The sequence below is a fragment of the Chamaea fasciata genome, unplaced genomic scaffold (assembly GCF_029207755.1).
Source record: "Chamaea fasciata isolate MVZ Bird 193981 ecotype frontalis unplaced genomic scaffold, bChaFas1.0.hap1 SCAF_292, whole genome shotgun sequence".
NCBI classification, from domain to species: domain Eukaryota; kingdom Metazoa; phylum Chordata; class Aves; order Passeriformes; family Sylviidae; genus Chamaea; species Chamaea fasciata.
The window spans coordinates 63,747-87,432 of NW_027094377.1; the positions used below are offsets into that span (position 1 = coordinate 63,747).

At 49.1% G+C, this 23,686-nt stretch overlaps 1 protein-coding gene across 1 annotated transcript in view; it reads right to left on the reverse strand.

The window, feature by feature from the left end:
- Nucleotides 1-948: 948 nt before the first annotated feature.
- DNAJC6 (DnaJ heat shock protein family (Hsp40) member C6) overlaps nt 949-23,686 on the reverse strand; it is a 37,911-nt gene continuing 15,173 nt past the window's right edge. Inside the window, exons 5-19 of the mRNA XM_066208515.1 lie at nt 19,376-19,498; nt 16,912-17,045; nt 15,376-15,570; nt 14,614-14,731; nt 13,885-13,964; nt 13,520-13,713; nt 13,346-13,426; nt 12,230-12,700; nt 10,616-10,768; nt 9,778-9,846; nt 8,542-8,676; nt 6,310-6,567; nt 5,639-5,784; nt 4,460-4,636; nt 949-3,227 (exon numbers count right to left, since the gene is read on the reverse strand). Of these exons, the coding sequence (XP_066064612.1) occupies nt 3,126-3,227; nt 4,460-4,636; nt 5,639-5,784; nt 6,310-6,567; nt 8,542-8,676; nt 9,778-9,846; nt 10,616-10,768; nt 12,230-12,700; nt 13,346-13,426; nt 13,520-13,713; nt 13,885-13,964; nt 14,614-14,731; nt 15,376-15,570; nt 16,912-17,045; nt 19,376-19,498 (2,436 nt within the window). The 3' untranslated portion in view covers nt 949-3,125. The remainder of the gene's footprint in view (nt 3,228-4,459; nt 4,637-5,638; nt 5,785-6,309; nt 6,568-8,541; nt 8,677-9,777; nt 9,847-10,615; nt 10,769-12,229; nt 12,701-13,345; nt 13,427-13,519; nt 13,714-13,884; nt 13,965-14,613; nt 14,732-15,375; nt 15,571-16,911; nt 17,046-19,375; nt 19,499-23,686) is intronic.

Consider the following 23,686-nt stretch of genomic DNA (forward strand, 5'->3'; position numbering starts at 1 on the left):
ATATATGTGCCTAAGAAGCGTGTATTTGCTCGCAGCGTTTAGGGCACGTAACCGTCGCGAATAAACGGGTTTGTTTTAATATATAACCCTTGTATGAGGGTAATAAATGTATGTGCGTGCGCATTAAATCCGTATATGCGCGTAAGAAGCGCGTATTTGCGCGCAGCGGCGGTTTGAATCCATAGTCGCCGCTTTAAAGAGCGCCCGCCCCTCAGGCGCTGCCGGGTTGTGGGCGCTCCTGAAAACCGCTGTTTTCACCCCAGAAAATGGACCCGGGCGCCCTTTTGCCTCAAGCGGGGCCACCTCAGGGCCTACATCATCTACCCTTCCGCTAAGCCACACTAAGAAAGGCACAGCTTTTTTTAAAAGCCGTGTTTTTCAAGCGTTGGGGTTTTTTTGAGGTGACACTTCGGAGCTCCCGTTTTTGCCCCGAGAGAAGCCTTTTTGCCCCAATAATGGCCTTTCTGCCTAAGAACAGCCTTATTAACTCAGCGATGGCCTTTTTGCCCCCCAAAAACACCTTTTTGACCCAATAATAGCACTTTTGTCCCAAGAAAAAGCCTTTTAGAGGGAGATTTTGCTCAACTTTTTCAACAACCCTCCCCAGGGAGCTTTTCTTCAGCCCTCCTCAGCTCTTCTCTTTATATGTTCCCTGGCCCATATTTTTTTCCCCCATTTTCCATTATTTTAAATTGCTTTGAGCCAGAAGGCTTGTTAAAACAGGCTTAATCCACTAAATGCTTCCAAACAATACTGGAAATATTTGGGTTCGCTGACTTGTTTGGCTGTGGGTCTCTGAAGGCAGTAACCCAAGAACAGCAGAGCCAGGTTGTTTCCAAATAATTTGGGCAAAGCACCTGGAATGCCGGCCTGGGGATAACGCCAGTGACGCCTCGTGATCTTGAACCTCCGTGGTCACAAGCACAAAAGATGACCTGAATGCGTTAATTTGAGCTTTTTAATGTATATACAAATGTTTTAGACCGGTCACAAGTTCATCGAGTATATACCGTATTTACAAAAATTACAATAATTGAGTCAAACAGTAAACCTGAACATTGATAACCTCTGTCACTACCAGATATGACAAGAATGGGTTTTGTGTTTGGTTTTTTTTTTTGTTGTTTTTTTTTTAGTTAGTTATTTGGATATACATACATCCTAATACTTTCATGCATCCATAAAAAGATTAGGGATGGAAGTAATCAAAGCTTAAGTGGGGTAGAGGGTTGGGTTGGTTTTTTGGGTTTTTTTTGGTAAAGTTTGATGGTGGGTTTGTATTTCGTGAATGGATGAGTGTCCGGAGTTATGTGCCGTGACAAACTCGATACAAAGCTAATGAGGTTTTTTCATCGTTAAAAAAAGTACGTTATAGTAATGAGATCCTTTTTTTTTATTATTATATAGGCATAGGTCACAATATCTACAAATGTGAATGAGAAACAATAAACCAACAAATCACAGGAACATGATTCACATTCCAGTTATCTCTTTAAATAAGACAAGCACATACTGGATCAAAACATTAATAAATAACATCCAGTTTGTTACTATTATCTTAAGGTCTTTTTATATAAAAGGAGACCTATGTGTTGGTTTCACATTTTCAGTTAATGGCAGTAAATAATGGACCAGTACAACAAAAGGATGAGTTTTATACAGAAAGCCATGTACTTTGACACGCTGTCTTCGCAGTAATAGCTTTGCCACTTGAAAATGTAAGTGCAACAAGTAGTGGATTGTCTTGAAAAAACCGCCAGCCTTCAAGACTCACATCCGATGGCAACCTGTTCCTGGGGCAGTAAATACACATTTATTTCCTGCCCATCTTCTCAGTGTCCCTCAAATACGGATAGGTGTTGGTAAATTAACTGCTAGCTTTAGTTACTCTACAGAAGAATGCCAGAATTTGGGGTGAAGTTTGAATTTCAACTCGCTTTTGAGCTAGGAAAGCTGCTTCAGCTTCAGCAATCAGAGAGATTTCCTTGTGATGTTATTGCTTTGGTCCAATATAAACTTTTAAGATAATGATAATTTGCACTGGAGTGACCTCAGATATCAGACCTGGTCTGTGGATGTCTGTGTGACAGCTCGGACACCATGATCTGAAAAATGAAGTTGCAACAGGTCTCAGCCTGCCAAGAGCCTTGGCCAAAGTGCTCTGGAGCTGATAAAGGCATAAAGGTGATACAAGTGGGCTGGAAAAAGTTCTGAATCCTCAGGGGGGCAAGTGTTACCTAGAAACTGGGAAGTTTCTAAACCTTCCCAGGAGAATTTTAAGTTGTTGGTATTTCTTGGATGGTTTCAAGCTGCCGATGAGAACCACGGGAAGTGCAGCACGTGCTCATTCCTCGCTCGGACAAGGTGGATTCACCCTTCCCCCCAAAACTGCTGCTCAACAAACCAACAAGGGGCTGTTGAGTCAAGGACTCGTTGGTTGCTTCCCAAAGCCCTGGCTGAGGAATTGTGCCTGCACATTTCACTGAGGGGCTGTGAGGTGAAAGCACAGCATTAATGCAAAAATCGCCACACTGACCCAACCCAGGATTCAGCTTTGGCTCCCTTCAGCCAGACTACACTAGATGAGCAATTAAGCAGCAAATGGTGACTGTTAGGAGTGTGCCTAAACCACAGCTGAGCACTTGAACTGGAAAATTCCATCCAAACCCAGGGGGAAAAAAAAAAATAGAAAGGTACATCGAAGTTTGGGCCTCGCCAGCAGTTGTTGAACACAACTGAAGCGTTGCCATATGACACCTCACAAAAAAAAAGAAAAAAAAGTAGGAAATTCACCAGCTACACTTTGTTGGAGACAGACCAATTCCACCTTTTCCCAGGATGTGTTCTCTCTTGTCCCACTGGAATCCAAAACAAAATACAAAAACTACCAGAAACTGCAAGCCTGTGGCTCTGGTAGGGCGAGCCGGGTGGCCAGAGTTCCTCTGAGCTCAGGATTCTGGAGACAAGGGTTAGGAAACCTTTCTCGTGTTCTTCATGATAAGTATTAGGCTCTTAGTTTTCTGAAACTTCTGAATTTCCAGCCAGAGTTTGGTTGATCTGTGACATTTGTGACAAGAGACTATATAAGCACTAGCACGGGTCTGGAGTGGAGGCTGAGAAAGTACCTAATACAAGGGTTTTTGTCCTTGGTTTTCAAATTCTGACCAGGCATCGTTTAGCTCCATAAATATCATCTTTGCATATTGTTCATATGGCTGCCCAGTAGCCTGGAATAAAAACAGAGAGAAAAGAGGGATATCAGAGCTCCCAAACCCAACCACAACAGCTGGCACGTGAGCAGATTCCCAAGCAGTCCCATGAGTTTTTCACTTCTTCCTAGACAAAAATAAGCTACTCTGGAGGGCTGCTGTCCTTAAGGATTTCTTGGCTTTGCTGCTCCTCAGAGCTGAAACTCGCCCCCCCCCCCCCCCCCCCCCCCGAGTGGGATAAAGCTCTGTCCCATGGGCACAGTAAATCTAACCTTCCAAATAATAAATACAACCTTGGCTTTGGGAGAGGAATTTTACCTGCGTGGCAGGGGAAGAGCTGCCACCTGACGCAGTTCCCGGATGAAATCAGAATTCCTGCAAACCTCCCACATCTTCCCAAGCCTTGAGACTCTCGGGGCCTCCATTCCCTGCCAGGTGGAAGCTTCCTGCTCCCCATGGGGTGTCCCTGGTCAGCGAGTGGCAGCAGCCAGAGCACGAGCCACAGGCTGGGCAATCAGCTGATGGAGTTGTAGGAGTTGGATTTGGATCTCCTTTAGCAGGAGCTGTAGGCCAGCAGCAGCACGGCTGAGACCAAAGTGAGGGTGACAAAGGCTCTGAATTTCTGCTGCTTGAAGCAGCAGGTTCCAGGCACAGTCTTGGGGCTGGGAGTGGTTCCACAAAACCCCTGACTGGTTTAGGAGAGACCTTAAAGACTGAATGGTTCCACAGGCAGGGACACCTTCCACTATCCCAGGTTGCTCCAACCTGGCCTTGAACACTTCCAGGTGTTGATCTTTTTCAGCCTTCTGATGTTTGCATTTTTGTACTGGAGTTTCTCACACACATTCATGTAAACACAAGTGATGTTTTAGAAACTGTTCCTCTTGTTTTCACATTCCTCTCTGGAGGAGGGACAATTGATGGACTTCTAGTTTGACCAGTGTGGTTGGAGCGGTGTCAACCTCATTGTCCAATCCCTGGTCATTGTCCAAAATCTATATAAATCGAGGTTGAAATAATAAACCCCTCTTTTTTGCCCTGGCGACTGACTGCATGCATGTCCTTCATTTTGCGTCCTCTAGCAACATCCAGGGATGAGTTTAGAGTTCACAACTTTCAGAACCCAGCAAAAATCTTGAGCTCCCACTTTCTACAGCGCTGTTTGCAGCAATAAACCCAGCGATCCCCTCCAAGCCTTCCTAATCAAGGCTGATGGTTTCCCCCCGAGGTTGGAGGCAGCCCAGCCTTACCTTGTCGGGGTGAACGACGAGCACAGCCCGCCTGTACACCTTCTTCACCTGCTCTGGAGTCACCAGGTCTGCCATACTCACAGGCTTCCACTTGGTCTCGCCTGCCCACAGCACCGTGTGCATGGTGGACAGCAGCGCCCTGATATTCCTCTCCTTCCCTTCGATCCACTCCAGCACCTGCAGGAAGGAGTGGAAGTCTCTATTTGTGCCTCACATCAGGTATTCCACCTGGACAAAGTTGCTTCATTTGAACACCTGTGACCCCAGGGAGCATCTTCAATTTCATTCCATGCTTTAGACAACCTTTGTCTAATTGTCATTAATTTTTATGTCGCTGCTTGAAAGTTAAGACAGACTTTGAGCAACATCCCTGATAAAAGCACTGACTTAGTATAGTCAAAAGACAAATTCAGTGTTCAATTTGAGCACTTGTCTGGGCCTTTAGCAAGGTTAATTGCACACCTAAACTAAGCTCAGCTAAGCTAAAATGTAAATGTGAAAACCAAAGCCTAAATAGATTTTACGTGAGCTGAGCTGCCCAAATGAAATAAAAAGGCATCAGAGCAAAGAGAATTATATTGGGATGGCCGAATCAGCTGGGAGCTTCAGTGACTCGACAGCTTTGGTGGGGATAAAAATGGGAGCTGGGAACATTCCTGCCCACTCCGTGGCCTGACCTCTGTCCAGCTGTTGTGGCTGATGGTGGTGCTCAGTGTGGTTGCTGTCACTTCCTAAAGGTTAAAACCTTTCCACAAGGCTAAAAGCAGGGAATTTTGAGAGGGTCATTCTGTTTTCTAGAACTCTGCTTGGCTTCTGCTGCAGCTTTTCCTCTGAGTCCTCTCTCCTTCTGCAATTCCAATTTGTGGTCTCATATTTCACATAGAGAGCAGGACAGACTGAATTCCCTTCCCTTTCATTAGGGATCTGCAGTTTGGCAATTTATTGAGGAGAGATGAGATAATTCCAAAGCGGGCAGGATTAATGAGGCAGAGGATTAGTTCAATTAGCTGCGCCTGCTAATCAGGGCTGGAGTGCTGTGGAAGAGCAGCAGCCCAGGCAGTGACATTGAGCAAGCCATTGTTGATGTGGTCTGGTTGGGGACAGAAATGTCACCTTGGAGTTTTAAATCTGTTGAGGACATTGAATGACTGGGACAACATCACCAAGAACTTTGCTTACTTTTAGCTTCTCCGGGTCCATCTCCTTTGCCATTTCTTCTTTTCTCATCTCAGCTATTGTTTTGGGGCCCTTCTTGTCCTTGTGAGCGTTAAACCCTTGACCAGATAATAAATCTTCGAAATCTGCAGACACTTTCGGCTTGGAATCTTGAAAACCGAGAAGATTTGAAATCATTATCGTCGCATGGGTGCATTTACACACTGGCTTTCTACATAAGATACATCCTTCGGTTAATCACATTAACCATCTCCCAGTGCTAATGAACATGCAGGTTCTCATGAAAGAACCTCTCTTGAAAGAACCAGTTTCTCGTGAAATGTTACTCAATGTTACTTTTAAGCTGTTATTATTATGATAGAATCCCAGAATGGTTTTTGTTGGAAGGGATCTAAAAGTTCATGGAGTTCCAACCCCTTGCCATGGGCGAGGGCACCTTCCACTATCCCAGCTTGCTTCAATTCCCGTCCAACCTGGCCTTGGGCACTTCCAGGATTATTTTGGAAGCCCATTTGGAATACAGGACTCCCTAAACAGCACAATTTACCATCTAGGACAGCACAAAGCACCAAACAATCACCGTGCCTGACTCGCTTAGCCCTAACCCCCAAACCAAAGGGACTTCGGGGCGCGTTGGGACCAACCCTTTGCATGCCGAATCCCAAATCTCTTACCGACATTAGCGGGTCCTTTCCCCCGCTCTCCCTGCGGCCCAGTGGCCGAGAAGCTGACGTTGTAGTTGGGTTTGTTCTGCGGGGAGGCGTGGGGCACGCTGGGCTGAGCTTTGGGCTGTGCCCCCTGCCAGCCGTAGCCCGAGCCCTGCTGCCACCCGCTGCCCCCCATGGGCTGCGGCGGCGGCTTCTGCGGCGACGGGGGGAACCCGCCGCCCATGCCCGTCGGCGTGGTCGGCTTGCTGGCGAACGAGGGGCCACCTGCGGGCAACAAGGGCAGGGAGTCACCGGGGGAGTTACAACAGGGAGCTGAGCCAAACAAAGTCACCCCCGCCCCGGCTTCTGGGGGTTTTTTGCGACTTCGCTTTTGTGCCGAGGTTGCTCTGTGAGGTGTTTGTAGAGCTGGCTTTGAGGGTTTGAGGAATTGGAGGTGGCTTGGGGAAACGGGAAAAGGTGGATGTAGCTGAGCTTTGAGGAATTGGAGGGGCTCGAGGGAATAAGGAAAGCTGGATGTAGCTGGGCTTTGAGGAATTGGAGGGGCTCGAGGGAATAAGGAAAGCTGGATGTAGCTGGGCTTTGAGGAATTGGAGGGGCTCAGGGAAACAGGAAAAGCTGGATGTAGCTGGGCTTTGAGGATTTGAGGAATTGGAGGTGGCTCAGGGAAAACGGAAAGCTGGATGTAGCTGAGCTTTGAGGAATTGGAGGGGCTTGGGGAAACAGGGAGAGCTGGATGTAGCTAGGCTTTGAGGGTTTGAGGAATTGGAGGTGGCTGAAGGAAAGAGGAAGGGCTGGATGTAGCTGGGCTTTGAGGGTTTGAGGAGCTGGAGGTGGCTGAAGGAAACAGGAAGGGCTGGATGTAGCTGGGCTTTGAGGAATTGGAGGGGCTCGGGGAAACAGGGAAAGGTGGGTGTAGCTAATAACAAGGAGCCACAGCTGTGTGTGAATGGTGGCACCACAGAATGACGGAATGGTTAAAGTTTGGCGGGACCTTAAAGCTCACCCAGTTCCATCCCACTTTCCACTAGCCCAGGTTGCTCAGAGCCCCATCCAGCCTGGCCTTGAGCACTCCCAGGGATGGGGAAGCTCTCTGGGCAGTGCCAGCACCAAGCTGGTGTTGTTGAAACAGCGTCTCCTCACGCTGTGCTGATTAAAACCATCCGCAGAGATGTGTCCCGGCGCCTCACTGCTTTAGGGGATGCTCCTCTGGCTCTGGTTGTGTTTGTGGGAGGTACCCAGTGTCAATGTTTTATTATTTCGCTCACATCCACACTCGACTCCCAGCTCGCAAACGTGTCATGGAAACTGGATGAAGTGCTTTCGAGTTAGTCACGACCAACAAAAATGTGCTTAAATATCCCGGGGATGCCAAGCCATTTGTTTTTAAACCCCGCCACTCTCCTACAGAATGCGTGTTTTAAAAGGACCTCGGTGGCTCTGCCATGGGGCTTGGCAGCCTTTTTGTTTTGCTCCTGCAGAGCAGCCTGAAATCCAGCAGAGGGAACTGGGAAACCGAATTCCAGACCCACGCTGGGACTGACGCAAAGGGGAAAACAAACATCGCACCAGACCACAAGGGCTCGCAGAGAGCCCGGGGCAGCAACAAAAGCAAGAAAAATCTATTTTATCTATTTTATCCACACTCGGACAACGCTGGGCTTTAAGGAAAGCTTGGATAATTTCTCAGAACTGCCTTTTAAACGTTGGAATTGAACGTTTGCTGATTGTTTTATGACACAGAACAAGGGGGAAAGGCTTTCCTAAGCAATCAAGCTTTGTAGCCAGGTGCAAATACCCCAAATTAGATAATACTGCAAATCAGAGGCAGATCAATTCCACAGCTTTCCACACAAAGCAGGAAAATGAGTCGAGTGTGGAAGGAAGCAATTCCTCAAGAACCCCAGCAGCTTTGCAGAGCCAAATTCTCCTCGCAGGCCTGTGGCAGCACTTGAACACAGAGCATCCTCAGGCAGAGCGTGTTGGGACTCAGCAGAGGTTGTGCTTTGCGATCCACGGAGCCTGCTGAGCTCCCTGCACGTTGCCAGCACATTTTTTTTAACCGGGGATCTGGGAAAGCACGGATTTGGGAGAGTTTACAGGGAATCAGGCAGAAGGGAAGGCCTGGCAGCGGCACTGGCATGCAGGTGGGGTGAGAGGCCCCACACACACCAGGCTGCTCAGCCTATTCCTCTAAAAGAAAGCTGGTAATTTATTCTTTTTTTAATAAGAGATGCAGACCTGCTAAACTGGCTCCAAGGCTTCCCAGATCAGCAAACGGATCCAGAGTTTGGGGTTTAGCCTGATGAGTGGGAGTGCTGTGGAGGGATCCTGTAGGACTGGTGGCAGCAGACTTACTTCCCATTCCTAGACCACCTTAAAAAGAAAAAGAAAAATATATATATACACATAAGAAAAAAAGAACATTTCTCCTCCTGTCTGATATGAGTGCAGCTCTTCCCCAGTGCTCAGCCACATCTCAGAAGACTGCTATTAAAATTCAGTGTACCATTGTCAGGTTCCTCAGCAGCCTCAGACTTGTTGCACTCCCACTCCCAATTAGCGGCAGCAGCAGGAATGTTCCCAGACTGTCTGCACTGCCAGAGGAATTGTGACACATGGATGTATTTTAAGAACTAGAAACCTTCAGGAAGCAACTTCGGGAGGCCACGCACACACTCTCCCAAGATTAGAAAGAATCGTGCAGTCATTGAGTGGCATGCTGGGAATGCACAGCACCTCCCAGGTTTTTCCCATGGCTCTGCATGGAATGAAACAACCTCTGGACACTCTCCCCTCACCTGTGCTGCTCTGGCCTCTTGAGGAAACAAACCCCGAGTTTTTGTTTTGTTTTTTTTTTTTTTAATATGGAAATCTTTAGAGGGAACTGTTCTTTGCAGTCAGTGGCAGCATTTTCCCTCGGCCTGTTCCCTCTCAGAGCTTCTTAAAGGTTTGGGGGTTTGGGGGTTTTTTTTGCTAACTGATGCCTTGAGAAGGCTGACCTGGAATAGAGACTGGACAGAGCTGGAGAATAAAGTCAATATTTATTGAAAGGCCTTTAGGATACACCTTGGGCAGGACAGGAGCCTGGCCAGGGCTACACCCAGGGTGGACCCAAAATGGTCACAAGATGGGCACAAAATGGGCACAAAATGGGCAACTGGTCACCAGGTCTCACACTTTGATAAGTTTTGGTCCATTTGCACATTGGGGTTGAATTGTCCAGTCCCAGCTCCAGGCTGTGAGGTCCCATCCTTCGTGTCCCTCCCTCCAGCCCACCCTTGTTTGTGCTGTTGGGGCTGAGAGTTGTCCTTGGTGTGCAACAGGAGAAGGATTTGTTTTGTGTCCCTGCTGTGTGCAGAGCTGAGTGACACTGACTGTGAGCTCAGAGCTGCACCCCTGGGCACCACAGAACCTGAAATACAGGAAAGATAAAACTGAAGGCATCATAACCACCCTGAACTTTATGACACATACCTGCTTTATTGGGCCAGTCCCAACCACTGGAAACATCTGGTTGGATGGAAACCGTCGGAGTGCTGGAAGCTGAAGAGAATGATTGGAATGGTTGATATCAGTATCTCAAAGCAGCCCAGCAAAACCAGCATGGCCCAGTGCCCACCAGGAGCCACTGGGATTCTACAGAGTCTAAAAACTTCATGTGGGAGGTGGCCCTGCCATGGAACTGGGTGATCTTTAAGATCCCTTCCAGCTTCCCAGGGAGATTCTCCCAAGGAACACATATTAGACGAGCAGGCATAAACGAATCCTTGGCTGAATGTGTTTCAGACAGGGTTACACATTACATTTTGGGGGTGAGAAGGGGGAAATTAGGGAACTTTTAAACCAAGAGAAGAAAATTCCTTCCCTTCAGTCGAATTCAGCTGTGAATTCGGTTAGGGTTAGTACTGGAGCTAAAGAAAGTTGGTGCCTGCAACTAGCATCACCAAAGGATGTGTGTTTTCTCTAAATATGGCTGTGTTTAGTGCAACTAGGGGTGGTTTGGTTCAAAGGAGACTTCACAACCACAGGAACACGTGGGCAGACATTCCTCGCGGCCTCTTTTTTTAAATTTATATAAATAGCTATTAATTAACTCTAAGACCTGAGCAAAACTCAGCTCATCCTACCACACTTCAGATGCTGAATAGACTTCCAATCCTGAGACCAAAAGCTCTTTCCCCTTTCGTGGGGTTTCTGTGGTTTCGAGTCATTTCATGGGAAGCATCACTTTGTACTTAATGGTTCCATTTCTATCTCAAAGCAACATTTTACATTTATTTAAACACCCTGGAAGAGCCTCCCCCTTTCTCACCCATGTGAAAGGGATCGCTGTGCACAGTTGGTGAAGGGCTTCTTGTGGCTTGAAGGAAAGGATCCCCAGGGACAGCTGAGGAGCCCAGGAAGGAACCCAGGAGGTCTGGGCCCGTTTGCTTGGGGCTACTTCCAAATGGATCAAAGGCAGCCGCTGTGAAAACGTGTTTGAGAAAATGAAATTATTAACTCGCACCAGGAATGTGCTTCAGGGTAAAGGGGATGATGCTGTGGGGAGAGGAACTCTGTCACCTGCAGGAAGCGAAGAGGAGACACCCTGAGACTGCGGGGGAGCATCAATATCCCAAATCCTGGGCACGTAAAGAGCCTCGCAACTTGGTCATGGCAACAAACTGACCCCATCTCTCATTTCCTAAGGAAGGCTGAATTCAGAGCCAGGCAAAGTGAGTGTTAAAGTATTCAGGCACTTCTGATGGAGTTTTAACTGCCAGTAGAGAGAGGAAGACAGTCTGGAGCTTGGAGTTCCTGCCCTGGTGCAATTCCTGCCACTCCTGCTCCCTCTCAAGATGGTTTCAGGCTGGCAAAGGTTACTCATGCTGGGGCTAAAAGGGCTTTTAGAAACAGCTTTAGAAAATGATGGCTATCTTTCCTGCATCACTTGTTACAAAAATCCAGTTCTTCTCCAACTCCATTTTTTATCACTTTGTGCAGTTTTCTCTCTTTCATGTAAAACCCCAACACTCTCAACCAAAAGAAACTCCTGTGAAGTCACTCAGATTCTTGTCAACAAATTTAAGGTCAAAAGCATCCTGAAAGGTACAACCCTTAGCAGCTCTGCACTGTAATAATGATGCTACTCATTACTTATGTTACTCAGTCACTACTCTTCACTCATTTCCCAAGCTCTTGTCCTTGTTCTCCTGGCTTGGGACTGTGTGGTTCTGGCTCTGCCGAGCTCATAAATCCCTAAATCTTCTCCTGATCTGTTGCTGCACCTCTTGTGTGATGTGCCTGCAAAACCTCCCCTGGGTGAGAGCTCTCAGGCTGAGCCTACAACAGCCACAGCAGGAGAAACCTTCTGCAGGTACGAGTGATCAATTTCTTCCACTGAAACTTGGATTCTTCTCCTCTCTCTCTCTTTTTGCACTTGCTCTGCTTTATCCTTCAAAAGATCCCTCTCCCTAATATCTCTCCAACCCCTCCTGCAGCCTGGTCGTGGAAGAAACAGAAATTCTCTGTTCCCTAGTCCAGGATCACTCTCACAGCTCCGAACCCTCTTAAGAGAAAAGAGAAATTCAACTCACAGTGCTGTAGGTCTACCCAAACCCCCAGAGGGGTTTTTTTAAAACCCCAGAGGATTTTTATTTTTTTTTTTAACTCATGCTCTCCTCCTGTGCACTATGGGACATGTCACGAGAGCAACACTGAGGATTTCCAGTGGCTGTGGAGTTGAGCCTCCTGTGCTTTATCCCATCCGGGGAGGTGTGAGGAGCCTCCAAACCCCAAAGTGGTTTGGTGAGGGTGCGCCAGCCTAGAGCAGAGGAGCTGGTTGGGATCCCCCACATGAAAAGGGGGGATCCCCCAAAGAGCAGACCCCCCAGAGGGACCCTCCAAGCCCCAAAATCCCCCTCCCTCTTGGCAAAGCCACCATTACCTTCTCCTACCCTCGGCGACGGCGACGCCGAAGCCGCCGAGCGCCGCGGGGTGGACTGCACGGATCCAGGTGCCCCCACCTGGAAAACCTCCTCGGCAGCGGCTCCGCCGGGGCTCTGGGAGGTGCTGCCCACCCCGAACAAATCGTTCAGCAGGTCAGAGTTAGAGGGGGCAGCGCTGGGCTGCGAGGGAAAGCTCTTGCTCGTGGGGCTGCCATCCAGGCCCAGCAGGTCCACGTCTTCAGGAGGAGGTGCTGCTGCTGCTGCTGCTGCTGCTGCTGCTGCTGCTGCTGCTGGAGGCTCTTGCTGCTTTTTGCTGTGTTTGGGTGTCCCGTGGGGCTTGTCACCGCTGGCGTTGCTGTGCTGACTGGAAAGGGACAAGAGTTCGTCATCTGACTGTTCGCTTTCCTCATGCACCAACGCTGCTCGATCCTCTGAGGTGGGGTGAGAGCTACTTTTGTCAGATTTCTGATCTAAATGACGATTGAAAATAAAATTAGGCAGCTGTTAGTTTGGTGGTCGCAAAAGGTCCCGTATTTAAAAAAAAAAAAAAAAAAAAAAATCAGCTTGCAAAGCAGAACAGAGAAAGCTGAGAACAGCACGGCAGCATTTTGGCTAAAATGATTTTGCTTTTTAAAAATAAAATTAAATTAAAATAAATTCCTTCCCCAGGAGGGTTTTGCAGCTGGGGTCCCCATCCATGGAGGATGTGGCACTTGGGGACATTGCCAGTGGTGGCCTTGGCAGTGCTGGGGAATGGTTGGACTCGACCTTAAAGGTCTTTTCCAGCCTAAATGAACCCGTGATTCCTTTGCCAAGATTAGCCTAAACTTTCTCATCAAGGCTTGTTTATTTCAAGTTAGAGCACGAAGGAGGCCTGGGGTGAAGGTTCACCCTAGAACTGTGTCAGCAATGGTGCCACAGAGCTCAGAGTGAAGAGGATGTCGTAGGACAGGAATCCCCACCCCGTTGCAACATCAGGGTGTGCCCAGGCACAGCTCTGTGCTCTGAGAGCAGAAGTGGGATCCCTCAGCCTCACTCCGTGCTCCAGGCAGGGGAACACGAGCTCTTTGTGTTCCTGGAGGCAGATTTGACTCCAAAGACCGAGCCTTGCCTACCTTGCCAGCTGAGGGAGGAGAAGAACGCGCTCTGCCCGACGTTCCTGATGTTATCCTGGGGGGAATCCGTGGCACCTCTGCCTGCGGCACAGAGCAGCAGAGAGGTGGGGTTAAACCAAACCCAGCTCAGCATGAAGAAATCATGGAGAGGGAATAAATCCCTGCAGCCCTTACCTGCCAGAGCAAGAGTGTCCTGGTGCTCCTGGTGGGAGGAGAAGAGGATGGAGGGATTGATGTCTTTTGTGGTGAAGTTCTCCCAGGGGGGAGTTAATTCAGTTTGTCTGTCTGCAGACTGTATTTCTATGTCCAGTATAACATGAAAGAGCTGAGGGTATTTGTCTGGAGAGTCACAGGCATCCAGCTCGGGCCTAAAGGGGACAAGAGTGGTCCCGTTTAAAAGGGAAGAATATTTCTGGAAAGCTATAAAAAGGCTTTCAGTGTGTTCAGGCTTTTCATATTTCATCTGTGACTGTTCTGCCTCAGCCTTCAACAGGCTTTTGTGCATCAGGTTTGATTAATGTTCAGCTTCAAACACTCACTTGGTGAATTTGAGAGTGGTTGTTCCCAGGGCTATGAATCCAGTGTGAAATTGAATTTGGAATATTTGTGTGTTGGTCATCTGAAAAGGAAAGAAAAAAAAGCAGAGAGAACCAGACTGAACAAGGGCTTAAATACAGGAGTTAGTTAAGTCTACCCTTAGTTTAGTCTTAACTGCTGCATGACTGAATTCATTCTGCTCGTTCTACACGCAATATTTCCTTCTCAGTATTCCCAAATATTCCAAATATTTCCGTCTTCCTTCAACCCTGCTGCTGCAGCCTCTGTACAGCAGAAAGCCTTCAGGAACAGGACTTCTTTCCCTGCTTCTCTTCATTTCTGGAATCTGCCTATCAGTTTTGCAATGAAATGAAGCTGTTCCCACTGAATACGTTGGAGCAACAGGTTTGCATCCCAAAAAAAAACCCCACAAAACAATTTCACTTGGAGTCGAGGCCTCAGGGAGATGTCACCTACACAGCAAAGGGCACCAATAATGAGTGGAGAGGAGGAAAACATTCACTCTGCAGCTTGAATGTTCAAGTTTCAAACCTATCCGCAGGGAAATGTCACCTACACAGCAAAGGGCACCAGTAATGAGTGGAGAGGAGGAAAACATTCACTCTGCAACTTGAATGTTCAAGTTTCAAACCTCTCCTCAGGGGAATGATGGCGATTCCATGGTTGTCCAGCCCTCAGCTCCCCACAGGAGAAGTGAAAGCTGCTCCTACCTTGGCTTGGAGGCGTCCCCCGATGGTGGATCTCATGTGGTAGACGGAGACAACAACATCTCCATGGACAGTGGCTCCCAGGGGGATCAGGACTTTCCCCTCCTGCACACGGTATTCTCTTGGAGGGGAAGAGGAGGAAAGGGAGAAGGGTTAAGCTCCCTTCTGCCACGTGTCCACATCAAAGCTCTCACCGCCTTCAGGCCCAGCGTGGAGGAGCATTCAGTGTTCTGCTTGGTTAAAGCAAAAATATTCCACAGGGGGAACCAACAGAGCACTGGATGGTCTCCAGGAAGGTATCCCAGCTCCTGCCAGCCTCAGATCCCGATGTGTGTGCAGTTATCCCACTCCTGATAACCTCAGATCCCGATGTCTGTGCAGTTATCCCACTCCTGAGAACCTCAGATCCCGATGTCTGTGCAGTTATCCCACTCCTGAGAACCTCAGATCCCGATGTGTGTGCAGTTATCCCACTCCTGATAACCTCAGATCCCGATGTGTGTGCAGTTATCCCACTCCTGATAACCTCAGATCCCGATGTCTGTGCAGTTATCCCACTCCTGATAACCTCAGATCCCGATGTCTGTGCAGTTATCCCACTCCTGCTAACCTCACACTCCCTCTGGCCATTTATTCCAACCCCACGCCCCAACTCTCAGTGAACATTATCACTTCCCAGCAGCCAGGCAATGACTGCAGCTCAGACATCCCACAGCAAAGTTAAAAAGAGGCTGCCAGGGAGGGCAGGGGGCCGCAGGAACTCACTTCATCCTCTCGTACTCCTGGGAGGTGGTGAGGATCCTTGTCTCCCCGCTCAGGATGTCGCAGAAGGGCCGGCAGCCGTTGCGCTGCTTGTTGAAGCAGGGGACGGGGCTGAGGGTGACTGACTTGATGGTGAGTGGTTTGCAGTGGGGGATGACGGGTTTGTCGGCTATTAGGTCACAAATGTACCCTATGTACCTGCAGGCAGAGAAAAGCGGAGCTGAAATCTCCGTTTCTTTCGCTTCACACTCAAAATCTGCCTCAAAATCCTGCGGCAGTGCCATTATTGCAGAGGAGTGGAGTGTCCATGTGCTCCAACATCCCTGCAGCTGGCCCAGGATCTGCCCTTCCAGCTCTGTTTGTGTGAGGGTATAACAGGAGCTGGCCCAGGATCTGCCCTTCCAGCTGTTTCTGTAAGGATATAACAGGAGCTGGCCCAGGATCTGCCCTTCCAGCTGTTTCTGTAAGGATATAACAGGAGCTGGCCCAGGATCTGCCCTTCCAGCTGTTTCTGTAAGGATATAACAGGAGCTGGCCCAGGATCTGCCCTTCCAGCTGTTTCTGTAAGGATGCAGCTGGCACAGGAGAAGGATTCACCCAGGCCCTGTTAACCACAGGTTCAGCATGGCAGGGTTGGGTTGGAAGGACCTTTAGCAGTCATCTAATCCCACCCTCTGCAATCAGCAGGTATCTCCAATAATGGAATAATTTCGGGTTGGAAGATCTGAAGGTCACCTGCTGTCTGCTCAGAGCAGGAGCAGCTTCACAGCTCTGTCTCAGAACTTGATTTTGTGCTGGGGGTGAGACTGATGCCTTAAGTTAATACCTATTGTTAGTAGAAATTTAGAATAGAGGCTCGACAAGGAAAAGGCCTTGTCAAACCTCTGACGGGGGGAAATGATGCCTTAAGCTTTATCTTTCATGTATTCTAGGTTGTGTGGTGCCCAGGGGTGCAGCTCTGAGCTCACAGTCAGTGTCACAGAGCAGGGACACAAAACAAATCCTTCTCCTGCTGCACACCGAGGACAACTCTCAGCCCCAACAGCACAAACAAGGGTGGGCTGGAGGGAGGGACAGGAAGGATGGGACCTCACAGCCTGGAGCTGGGACTGGACAATTAAACCCCAAGGTGCAAATGGACCAAAATTTATAAAAATGTGAGACCAAGTGACTGGTCAGCCATTTTGTGACTATTTTGTAACCATTTTGTGACCATTTTGGGTCCACCTTGGGTGCAGCCCTGGCCAGACTCTTGTCCTGCCCAAGGTGTACCTTAAAGGACTTTTAATAAATCTCTACTTTATTCTCCAGCTCTGTTCAGTCTGTTCCAGCTCAGCCTTCCCAAGGCATCAATACCCCACCGAGGATCTCCAAGGAAAGAAATCCCACAGGTGCTCTGGGCAAGCTCTTCCAGCAGCTGATCCCTGCTCATTTCTGAGGAACACTGTGGGATCTGGACACCTGTCTGAGCCGCAGCAGCCCTGCCAGGCCTTTGGGGTGGAGGAATGGAGCTGACAGAGCTGAGCCAGGGTACTGTACCTCCTGTGAGACGGCCACAGTACAATTCCAGGTCTCTTTGTGTTCAGCAGCTGCACGGCGGGGCCAGGATGAGAGAAGAGGTGACAGAAACAGAACATTGCGCTGACCAGGACCGCTGAGGCTGCACGGCCGTCCTGCCAAGGAAAGGGGCAGAGAGGAAAAAACTCTGAGCATCAGAAAGATCCCTTCAATTTCAGCTCTCCACTCCTCCGGAAAAATCACGAAATACAATTTATCCAGAAGGACTAGGATGGAGACCACAAGGTGATGGGGAATTTTGAGTTCTGTGCCATTTGTTCAACACCCGAGACTTCGGTGAACAGTCAGAGCTGAGATAAAACCCAGGGAGCAGCCAAAGCTGAGGGTGGTTGGAAAGCCCACAAGAGCATTTTGGCTGCAAATGTTGGTGTTTTGTGGCTGCTCCCCAGCTGTAATTTTATAATTATTTCAAACACAGGCCTGGAAGTGACCACAGGGGTCAGAGTGCACCCATCCTACAGCTGCAGGCAGCCCTCTAATAGAAATTTATCCTGGAAAAGGATAAAGAAACAAAAAAATCCAGCCCCGGGCTCCCTCACCCAAACACCTCCACAGCTCTGAGCTTACAGATTGTTCCTGATGGGTTTTTGGTTTTGTTTTTTTTTTTTTTGAGGTGATTATGGGGAAAACATTTGCTGAGTCACATAGATAGATCAAAAATACAAGAAGAGCAGGAGAAAATCAATGTATTCCCAGTGCCCTGGGTTCCTGACAGACACCTTCCACCATCCCAAGTTGCTCCAAACCCCTTTGAACCCTTCCAGGGATGAGCAATCCCCAACTCCTCAAGGCCTCACCCTTCTTGCTCCTTGCAATTGATTTTTTTCAGGCACCTTTTATGCATTCCAGTCATTTTCTGTGGGATTTTCTGTGCTGGAGCTGCTCCAGACCCCAAGAACCTGCTGACACGAGCAGGCTGTTTGCTTTTTTTCCAAGCTGAGCCCCTGCCAGTTGTTTCTGACAGCATCTCTCAGGTTCATATAAACTAGAGTGGGTTTCTGCAGCCTTGTTAGGAAGTGCTGGCAAGGACTCCCTGTCCTTTATCACATTATCCTGATATCCATTGCTCAAAGGGCAGGAAAGGAATTGGATTTTTGAGCTGGATTTCCAGGATTGGAGGCATCAAGTGCATCCTTCTCTGTGTTTGAAGGGAATTTACGTCCTGGAGCCTCTGGCTGTGCCGTGCAAGGCAGAAATGCCAGACTCACGTAGGAGCTGTGTGCAATTTGGGCTCAGTCATTTCCTCCATTCCTCCCAGTTCCTGCTGATCAGGCCTGACAGCCTCCTGGTTTAATTTGGGCTCCAGGAGCAAAGCAGAACTCTGCTTTTGGGCATTGCTGTCAACGTGAAAGGTTGGATGGGGTAAATCAGGAGTGATCCAGGATCACAGCACCCTCACACAGCCCAGTGCTGGATAATCCCTGTGGGGTTTCCCAGAGCGGAGGCAGCTGGGCTCCTTCAGCCAGGCCTGACCACTCCTGATGGCCAGACACGTCAACAACCTCCATTTCACAGCTGGACAGAATTCCCAGCTCTGTTTTCTGCCCAATTTCCAGCCCCCTTCAGTCCGAGGGCTGCATTTCCTCCTGTGACCATTTCGATTAAAATGCAAATCACAGAATCACAGAATGGTCTGTGTTGGGAGGAACATTAAAGCCCATCCAGTGCCACAGGGACATCTCCCACTGTCCCAGGCTGCTCCAAGCCCCATCCAGCCTGGCCTTGGACACTGCCAGGGATCCAGGGGCAGTCACAACTTCTCTGGGCAAGTCACAGCAAGCTGACAACTCTTGGCTGAAGTTCAAACTTTTCTCCCAGAGAATGATTTTGACCTCCCTTGCTTTGCATTCCTGCTTCTCCTTCAGTGCTTCTCTTCCAGCTGAGCTTTGGGAGATGATGATGTCCCTTCCTCCGGGTCAATCCCATCCCACTCCACCCCTCCTCTCTCAGGAAGTGTCCCCGTGCTCACATGTAGCAATGTATCTGAACAATTTAATCCACGGTGTGCTCCAGCCAAACTGTCTTTAGCCACTCTTATCAGAACCCTCTAGAATTCCTCAAAGCTACTAAGACTTGAATTGTTCCAAAATGAGAAAGAAGAGACTGAAAAACAAAACACCGAGACTGCGAGAACTAAATAAAAGAGGGCCATGAAACACTAGAGTGTAACGATCATATTCCCTAAAAAGCGCACACTAAACACGTGAACAGAATGGAAACACCAATCAAGTAATGCGTGAACAATAGTCTTAAAATGTACAAATCCAACCTAATAGAAACAACAACCAGCTTCTGCTTAAATCATATTAATTAATTATCCAAACGCCCCTAAGCTCCCACACTCGCGCACAGACCCCAGACACTCCACGAGCAGCGTGACCTGGGAGCCCTGAGCCCCGGGCTGGCTGCTGTGGGCTGCACTCACCATGCAGTGGATGACGCAGACGTTTTTGGGGTTCTGCTGCAGCCAGTTGTGCATGTTCTTGCAGACAGCGTAGAGGTTGTGCAGGCTGGGCGCCTGCCGGACGGGCCAGCTGCACTCGGACACCTGCAGGGACGGCAGCAGCCACGGAAGACAGATTTGTAGGAGCGTGTCTTGGGTTGCAATATAGAACCAAAAATGTTTATTCCGTTTGGCATCTGCTCAAACCGTTTGGGGCAGAGTTCTTTATCCCTTCCAGGACCCTCCAGGGGATATCTGCTGTTCATGGGCCACCGAGGCTCACTGCAGGGCTGATACAATCCCATCATCCCACGGGGAGAGGCTCCACCCAGGGGGAGGGGCCCAGCATTCCCGCCTGGATAAATTTGGATAGGTAGTCTATTAGATTGCTGGATGGACATCCAAATTGTGGATGGCACCAGCCACAAAAACCAGCTTCGTAGGAGCTTGTCTTGGGTTGCAAGATGTAACCAGAAATGTGTGTTCTGTTTGCCATCTGTCGAAACTGGTTGGGGCGGTGTTTTCTTTATCTCTTGTATAACCCATTCCTCATAACTCCAGGGGGAGGGGGCGGGTGTCTCCTGTTAATGGGCAGCTGTTAATCCAGCTGGGGCAGTGTTTATGTCATCCAGGACCTGTCCCTCATCACTCTGGGGAGACCTCTGCTGTTAAACCAGCTGGGGCAGAGTTCTTTATCCCTTCCAGGACCCGTCCCTCATCACTCTGGGGGATCTCTGCTGTTAAACCAGCCGGGGCAGAGTTCTTTATCCCTTCCAGGACCCGTCCCTCATCACTCTGGGGGATTTCTGCTGTTAAACCAGCTGGGGCAGAGTTCTTTATCCCTTCCAGGACCCATCCCTCATCACTCTGGGGGATATCTGCTGTTAAACCAGCTGGGGCAGAGTTCTTTATCCCTTCCAGGACCTGTCCCTCATCACTCTGGGGGATTTCTGCTGTTAAACCAGCTGGGCCAGAGTTCTTTATCCCTTCCAGGACCCGTCCCTCATCACTCTGGGGGATCTCTGCTGTTAAACCAGCTGGGGCAGAGTTCTTTATCCCTTCCAGGACCTGTCTCTCATCACTCTGGGGGATCTCTGCTGTTAAACCAGCTGGGCCAGAGTTCTTTATCCCTTCCAGGACCCGTCCCTCATCACTCTGGGGGATCTCTGCTGTTAAACCAGCTGGGGCAGAGTTCTTTATCCCTTCCAGGACCCGTCCTCCCCCCAGGGGATATCTGCTGTTCATGGGCCATCGAGGCTCACTGCAGGGCTGATACAATCCCATCATTCCACGGGGAGAGGCTCCGCCCAGGGGGAGGAGCCCAGCATTCCCGCCTGGATCACCGCTGGCATTCCGAACAGCAGCACAGCCTGTGTGCGCTGGATTCCCCGAGGGAGCCCGGACCCATCCCAGCCCCGCCGGGCCCTTCTCCGGGATCATCTCTGCTCCCGCAGAGCCACAGCTGGCACGGCTGGAGGAGTTATCGGGACCAACAGGGGTCAGGTCCTGTTCTGACTCTGGCAGTGTTTCAAGGATTATTTTTGTTTGGTTGGGGTTTTTGTTTGTTTGTTTGTTGGTTGGTTTTGGTTTTGGTTTTACTACTACATTTGTATTTTTATTATTCCCAGTAAAGAACTGTTATTCCTATTCCCGTATCTTCACCTGAAAGCCCCATAACTGCAAAATTATAATAATTCAGAGTGAGTGGATTTACATTCTCCATTCCAAGGGAAGCTCCAGCTTTCCCTGGCAAACACCTGTCTATCCAAACCAAGACAGAGCATCAAACAAGCCCCGCTCTACAAATTCTCCCTGCCAAGAGATCTACTTGTCCTTTACAACCCGGAGTTACGTGCTGGAAACCTACTCCAGCTCTCCTCGTGCGTAACTCCGCGCCGTGCCTCCCATGAGCTATGAGGAGGCAGACAAAAGAAATCTTTCTCAATGAAATGACACGGGGCTGATGTGTTGTTCCTGACTGCACATTTTTGAACATTTACACTTCACATCAGATTATCTGGAGGGGCTCTTTCAGAACGCTCCAGTCTCGCCTTGATTTCCAAAGCCCTTTGTACAACGTGTCCCTAAAAACTGCTCTGATTTGCGCAGGGCACTGAGCGCCTGTTGTTCTGAATCGTTCTGTGGCACAGGATTTCCAAAGCCCTATAGTGACAGATATTAAACTGATGAAAGGGAAAGTTCTGGGCAAAGAAATAAGATAAAAATAATCCTATCTGAGTTAAGTATGTTAATGTCTGAGCCAGGAAAATGAATGGCTCCTTAGAGCTGAATCCCCACAAATCCTAAAGTGTGTCTGCTTCCTGTTCCTCAGTGGGCTGGTTCTGAGGCAGTCCTTGCAGTCCCCAGCAGCACATCAAATAGCCCTCGACAGACATCTCCCTTTCATCTGGTTTTAATTGAAATATCTTCTTTTAAAAAGGCATTTCTGGCCAGAAGAAATGTAGAGGAGAAATGTCCCGAGGCTTGTCCTCAGCTGAAGGATTGGTTCTCTCTCTCTCTCTCTCAGCTGACATTTGGCTGCTGCTTAATGGGAACGGGGAAGGAAGGAGATGATTTGCCCAGATGTTCTGGAACAGCCACATGATCCCCAGAACTGTTTCATCTCTCAGAGGAAGGAAATGCTCCAGGTTTTATAAAACAGGCACTTGAGGTTCTGCCTGACACCTGCACAACATCTTGGAGCAGAAGCAGGCGCCCAGATCCCAACCAGAGCCCTGCCGGGCTGTGCAGGATCCCAAAGGCCAAGCTGGCAAATTCCATTTTTGTCTCACAGCAGATGAGATATTTGTCCGATTGCTTTTTAGATCTGTGGAAGTTCTGGTCTCCAGAATATCCTGCTGTGAGCAAATGTGGGCTTTGCGCTGTAGAAGAAATCAAACAGTGCTCAAAGTTCAGAGAGCAGGGAGCGACCCTTCCCTGTTTACCCTCTCCACCTTCTCCTGCCTCCAGAGTTTGTTTCGTTCCTCCTGTTGTACATCCTTGGTTTTCCCGGTTAGAATTCCTACAGTGACCCCTCCACTGCCAATCCTCTGAGCAGACCTCCCTGCCAAGCATCTGGAAAAGCCATTGTCACTTCTCTAGTAAATAATACACATTTCCCACCAGCCCATAATTACATATTTACGTTGCCTCTAATTACACATCTGCCTGATGGTTTGCAATTAGGAAATTAAATGTGTGCTTGGTGTTTCTATCAAACAGAACCTCGCCAGCACTCAGCACAGACAACCTTAGGGAAAAGCAACTGGAATGCTCCAGCTCTGGGAGTAAGCACTCAGCACTTGTTTGATTTTAGCAGCAGGGCAGCAACTGCCAGGAATGTGACCCTTGGGGGGCTTTGAAGTTTGAGTTTGTTTAATGTTAGGTTGGAGTTGTGTGTTTTGAGACTGCTCTCAGGCCGCTGGGAGCTCTCCTCTCCTCTCCTCTCCTCTCCTCTCCTCTCCTCTCCTCTCCTCTCCTCTCCTCTCCTCTCCTCTCCTCTCCTCTCCTCTCCTCTCCTCTCCTCTCCTCTCCTCTCCTCTCCTCTCCTCTCCTCTCCTCTCCTCTCCTCTCCTCTCCTCTCCTCTCCTCTCCTCTCCTCTCCTCTCCTCTCCTCTCCTCTCCTCTCCTCTCCTCTCCTCTCCTCTCCTCTCCTCTCCTCTCCTCTCCTCTCCTCTCCCCCCCAGCGTGCTCCCAGCTCTATCCATGGACACTTCCAGGTGTGGGGCAGCCACAGCTTTTCTGGAAAAGCTTTCCCAGTGCCTCAGCACCCTGCCAGTCCCCTCTCGTCCTGGGCAGACTGGGCACCTGGGGCTTGCTGACCCACCCAGCCGCACCTCGGCAGGACAGGGCTTCACCTCCCTCCCGTGCCACCGGGCAGCACAGTGACCTACTTTGCTCTCGGGAGCAGAAAGTTTTAAAGAAAGCAGGAATTCAAAAGCTTTTCCTGTCAAAGAACAAGCGTGGACCTCGGTGCAGCTCAGCTGACATCCTCACCCCAGCGGAGAGCTCGCTGGGATTTCACCTCCTTGAGAGCCCTTTAGTAATTTTTGCAAGACAGATGAAGCTCAGCCCTGGTAATTAATTCATGTGTTGTGTGTTTCACTATTCTTCCTCATGAAAAACATTTGGAATCAGGACTTCCCAGCCCATAAACTGAAAGCACAGTATTTTATTAGAAGATCATTTTAGTTTCTTCCTGTGTGAGTCAAGGCAATACTGAGTTGTCCTTTGAGAGTGACGTTAAAAGTCGCTTGTTGAGGTAATTCCAGGGATTCGGGAATTATGGCCAGC